The sequence below is a fragment of the Perca fluviatilis genome, chromosome 6, assembly GCF_010015445.1.
Source record: "Perca fluviatilis chromosome 6, GENO_Pfluv_1.0, whole genome shotgun sequence".
Classification (NCBI taxonomy): domain Eukaryota; kingdom Metazoa; phylum Chordata; class Actinopteri; order Perciformes; family Percidae; genus Perca; species Perca fluviatilis.
The window spans coordinates 34,995,667-35,000,357 of record NC_053117.1 but is presented as its reverse complement, the minus strand read 5'-3'; the positions used below and the strand labels follow the sequence as shown (position 1 = coordinate 35,000,357).

At 38.8% G+C, this 4,691-nt stretch overlaps 1 protein-coding gene across 1 annotated transcript; it reads left to right on the top strand.

Moving 5' to 3' along the window:
- Nucleotides 1-668: 668 nt before the first annotated feature.
- Nucleotides 669-1,553, top strand: LOC120561078 (cystatin-B-like). The gene is made up of 3 exons (XM_039804038.1): nucleotides 669-833; nucleotides 1,038-1,139; nucleotides 1,413-1,553. The coding sequence occupies exons 1-3, from the start codon at nucleotides 759-761 to the stop codon at nucleotides 1,551-1,553; spliced, it is 318 nt and encodes a 105-aa protein (XP_039659972.1). The 5' UTR covers nucleotides 669-758.
- Nucleotides 1,554-4,691: the final 3,138 nt, after the last annotated feature.

Below are 4,691 nucleotides of genomic sequence, written 5' to 3'. Positions count from 1 at the left end.
ACACGCACACACACAGACACACACATTCACACATTCAACAGACATACACACACACACACACACACACACACAGACACACATTCACACATTCACACATTCAACAGAGACACACACATTCACACATTCAACAGACACACACACACACACACACAGAAAACACACATTCACACATTCAACAGACATACACACACACACACACACACACACACAGACACAGACACACACATTCACATTCAACAAGAGACACACATTACACATTCAACAGACATACACACACACACCAAACACACACACACAGACACACACAAACACACACAGACACAAGTATTTCAGTTTGTTCTTTGTCTTGTTTCCCAAATGTAATTCAAGGTCCGTTCCGTTCAGATGTCAGAAAGTGAAATGGTGCAGAACAAAGAGAGGTTATTTTCTTTTGGTGAGTTTTTTGTTATAGTTATAGTTTTCTGAGAGTTTTTCCTCTCAGAAACACATGACAATAACAATCACTACTCTTTTATTGTGTGTCTGGTTGACGCGGCATATGTGGTGTGTGGTAGGTGTGTGTGTGTGTGTGTGAGGGCTGTGATTACTCCTGTACTGTAACTCCACCCAAAACGTCATGTATTAGAGCCACCTTCCAGTCTGCATTCAGAGCCAGTTTCACAGTATAAATACATCTGATAACCAGCTGCAAATGAACACTTGAGACACGTGAAGGCAGACAGGTGACTTCTCTGTTAGCTTCAACCCAACTTAAGACAATGACTAACCGTATGTGTGGAGGATGGAGTGAGACAATGGATTCAGATGAGGAAATTCAGCATATTTGTGATCTGGTGAGTTTCAACCTGCCTTCATTTCTCAAAACCTCCACACACACACACACACACACACACACACACACACACACACACACACACACACACACACACACACACACACACACACACACACACACACACACACACACACACACACACAAGTCTCTATTCTGCATTTCAGTCTGGATTTACATCATATTTTGTTTCATGCATACACAGGTGAAGCCCCAAGTGGAAAAAGAGACAGGACAGGATTATGTGGTATACACAGCACTTAAATACAGGTCTCAGGTTGTGAACGGAGTCAACTATGTCATCAAGGTAAATAATATTGTAATATTTGAAGAGAGAAATGTGTAAGTATGTATAATATGTAAGGGATAATGTAGAGTGTGATGTCAGGGTTGTATAACAACCTCTTCGCTCTACATCATCCTGCTTGATCGTGGCTTCTCACCAAATAAATCAATAATTTGACACAAAATATTGATTTTAAAAATGACTGAATTGCTTCCGCTGAAGAAAATAGTCCGTTCCGTCTACCGGTCAGTAAAATCTGTAGCTGTAGCTGATGATGAATACTTTTTCCTGCAGGTTCTTGTTGGAGAAGAGGAATGCCTCCATCTGAGGGTCTACCAAAGACCTCGGTATAACTACGATGTGCAGGATCCACTCCCAGAGCTGAAGGGTGTAGAGCAGCACAACACCAGAGAAACTCCCCTCGTTCCCTTTTAGAAACTGATAACACTAACTGTTTCTACAGTGAAATACTTACAGGCTGCGGTCTCATATTATAAAATGTTCTGCTGATTTATTCTGAAATGTATTAACTCTTACAGATGAAGATATTTGGGGGGAATGCACTAACTGCTAAAGAAACAATAAAGATTAAAGCATTAAAACAATCTCTATATTTCTTGTAGTTCATATGCATCATTTTGTCTTTTGCGGAAGAAATGGTTATAAATAAAATGTATTTTCTCTTTAGTTTACACAAACCTTAGCAGACATTTATTAACCTTCTGATTGACAGTTGAGGGGTGTCACACACAGACACACACACACACACACACACACACACACAGTGTGTGACATTGACTATTGTAGAAAGAAGTGGCTGATCTTTAATGCAATATCTACATTGCCCATTATCAGCAACCATTCATCCAATGACCCAAAAGGCTCATTCTGTTCACTAATCTGATATCATGTTAAAAGGCTAACTGAGAAAACATTGGAGAAGCCTTTTGCAATTATGTAAACACATAATGTAATCTGAAAACTGCTGCCCTGGTTAAAAAAGCAATGCAGCTGATCTCAGCTGCTATTCTGTCTGGAATGGAGTGGAATGTGGTTGATGTTTCCAGCATTGAGCTCAAAGCACCTCTGTGCCTCAGTGCAGCCTGGCAGAGCTGCCAGCAGGCTGTACGCTCTTAATATTCTTAGTCTTCTTTGTTTCTGCTTTATTCAGGAAAGTTGTCAGACAGGACCTAGTGGCAGTGAATGTCCTGGTTTGGTTAGAGTCTGTACGCTCCCCACTCGTTAGTAAGAATGTATGAAATACATTTTCCTCCTCGAGGACACCGCTCAACAAACTGACTAAGTCTTCCCAGTTTAAAAAAAAATGTAATCTACATCAAATTGATACAGATTTGGGAATCCCATGTTTTGCTATCCAGGATCACCTGATTACTTGTATGCCAGTTCTTTTAAAGGAACATTGGATTGGAACACTGGGATCCAAATACCAAATGTCAGGATTACCAAATCCTGTTGACCAGAGCCTTAAATGGAGCCAACAGTGTAGCCTGCTGGCTCAGCAAAGAACAACAGGTAGGCAACATACCGGTGGCCACAAATAGCCATTATTTATTTTAATTTTAAGAAACAGAAACATTGACTACGTTTACAAGCTGTCAATTTTCGGGTTATGGTCAGGTTAAGGTCACTATTCGGGTTTCTGAAACATTCGGAATAACCCGTTTACATGCGTGAGCAGAGAGAGTTAAAAGACATTATATTCATGGTTTTCACCACACTAATAAAGAAATTGGTTTCCTCCAAGCTCCAAAAGTGTGGTGCTGTGCTGCATCTCGCCATGTTTACCTCTACTTCTTGTTTACTTATGGTATACTGCGCGCAGGTTTTCTACATTGACATATATATAACTATATTATTATAGTATATAATTATTATTATAACTATGTTTTCTGGCGCAAACAAGAAGTTCCTCTACTCAAAAGATCAAGATTCCTTGCGAATAGAACATGCGCAGAACACAAATCAATGTTCCTTTTGATGGGGATATGCCAATACGCGTTTACATGACCAAGATTTTGGGTTAGAAAAGGGGTAACCCAGGTAGCATATTCGGGTTTTTAAAAACCGGAATATGAGCATATTCGGGTTTTTGCCGGTGTTTACATGGCCGTGCGCGACCGGGTTATTGCTAATATTCCGGTTTTGAACGGGTTATTGGCTGCATGTAAACGTAGTCACTGTAATTACAATGTATTTTACATTCTTTATTTTGTTATAATGTTTTTTGTTTACCATATCTCATTAGATGTGACATGCATCACATGCTTCAAATATGAAGACATGTATATATCATCAGTAATCATCAGAGATTTTGTTATCATTCACTTAGAAAAAGCCCTCTGTGATTTTATTTGGTTCGAAAAATCACAACTGAATCCACCCTTCTGATGGGATCAGGATAATCCTGTTTTTTCTTTTTGATCAAATAACTCCCAAACCAAGTTCAAAGTTTTGAAATGCCCAAAAGGCAGGTTTGATCCATATCAAATGTAAGATCGGATTACATGGGCTGATCTTAGTTCAGAATCTTTTCCTCTTGAAAAACCCATTTCCAAGTTTTGATCCAATCCGTGATCTGAAATCACTTTGGATTACTTTTGAAAAACTGGGCCCAGAAGGTTAATAAATTTCTGCTAAGGTTTGTGTAAACTAAAGAGAAAATACATTTTATTTATAACCATTTCTTCCACAAAAGACAAAACGCTGCATATGAACTACAACAAATATAGAGATTGTTGTAATGTTTTAATATTGATTGTTTCTTTAGCAGTTAGTGCATTCCCCCAAATATCTTCATCTGTAAGAGTTAATACATTTCAGAATAAATCAGCAGAACATTTTAATATGAGACTGCAGCCTGTAAGTATTTCACTGTAGAAACAGCTTGTTTTATCAGTTTCTAAAAGGGACGAGTGGATCTCCTTTGCTTTTGTGCTCCTCTACACCAATCAGCTCTGGGAGTGGATCCTGCACATCGTAGCTATACCGAGGTCTTTGGTAGATTCTCAGATGGAGGCATTCCTCTCCTCCAACAAGAACCTGCAGGAAAAAGAGGAAAATTATACGTATTAACAAATGTATTCATCATCAGCTACAGATACAGAGTTTACTTTGCTATAGACGCAGGATTCTGACCGTAGAGACGGAAAGGACTATTTTCTTCAGCGGAAGCAATTCAGTCGTTTTTAAAATCAATATTTTGTGTCAAATTATTGATTTATTTGGTATAAGCAGGATAATGTAGAGCGAAGAGGTTGTTATAGCGAATACAACCCCGGCATCCTGCTCTACATTATCCCTTACATATTATACAAAGACACATTTCTCTCTTCAAATATTACAATATTATTTACCTTGACGACATAGTTGACTCCGTTCACAACCTGAGACCTGTATTTAAGTGCTGTGTATATCACATAATCCTGTCCTGTCTTTTTTTCCACTTGGGGCTTCACCTGTGTATGCATGAAACAAAATATGATGTAAATCCAGACTGAAATGCAAAATAGAGACTTGTGTGTGTGTGTGTGGGGGAGGTGTGTAAAAATGAAG

Coding starts and splice junctions, on each gene's coding strand:
- LOC120561078 (XM_039804038.1), top strand. CDS start 759: ATGACTAACCGTATGTGTGGAGGATGGAGTGAGACAATGGATTCAGAT. Junction 834..1,037: donor TTCAGCATATTTGTGATCTG/GTGAGTTTCAAC, acceptor ATGCATACACAG/GTGAAGCCCCAAGTGGAAAA. Junction 1,140..1,412: donor GAGTCAACTATGTCATCAAG/GTAAATAATATT, acceptor TTTTTCCTGCAG/GTTCTTGTTGGAGAAGAGGA.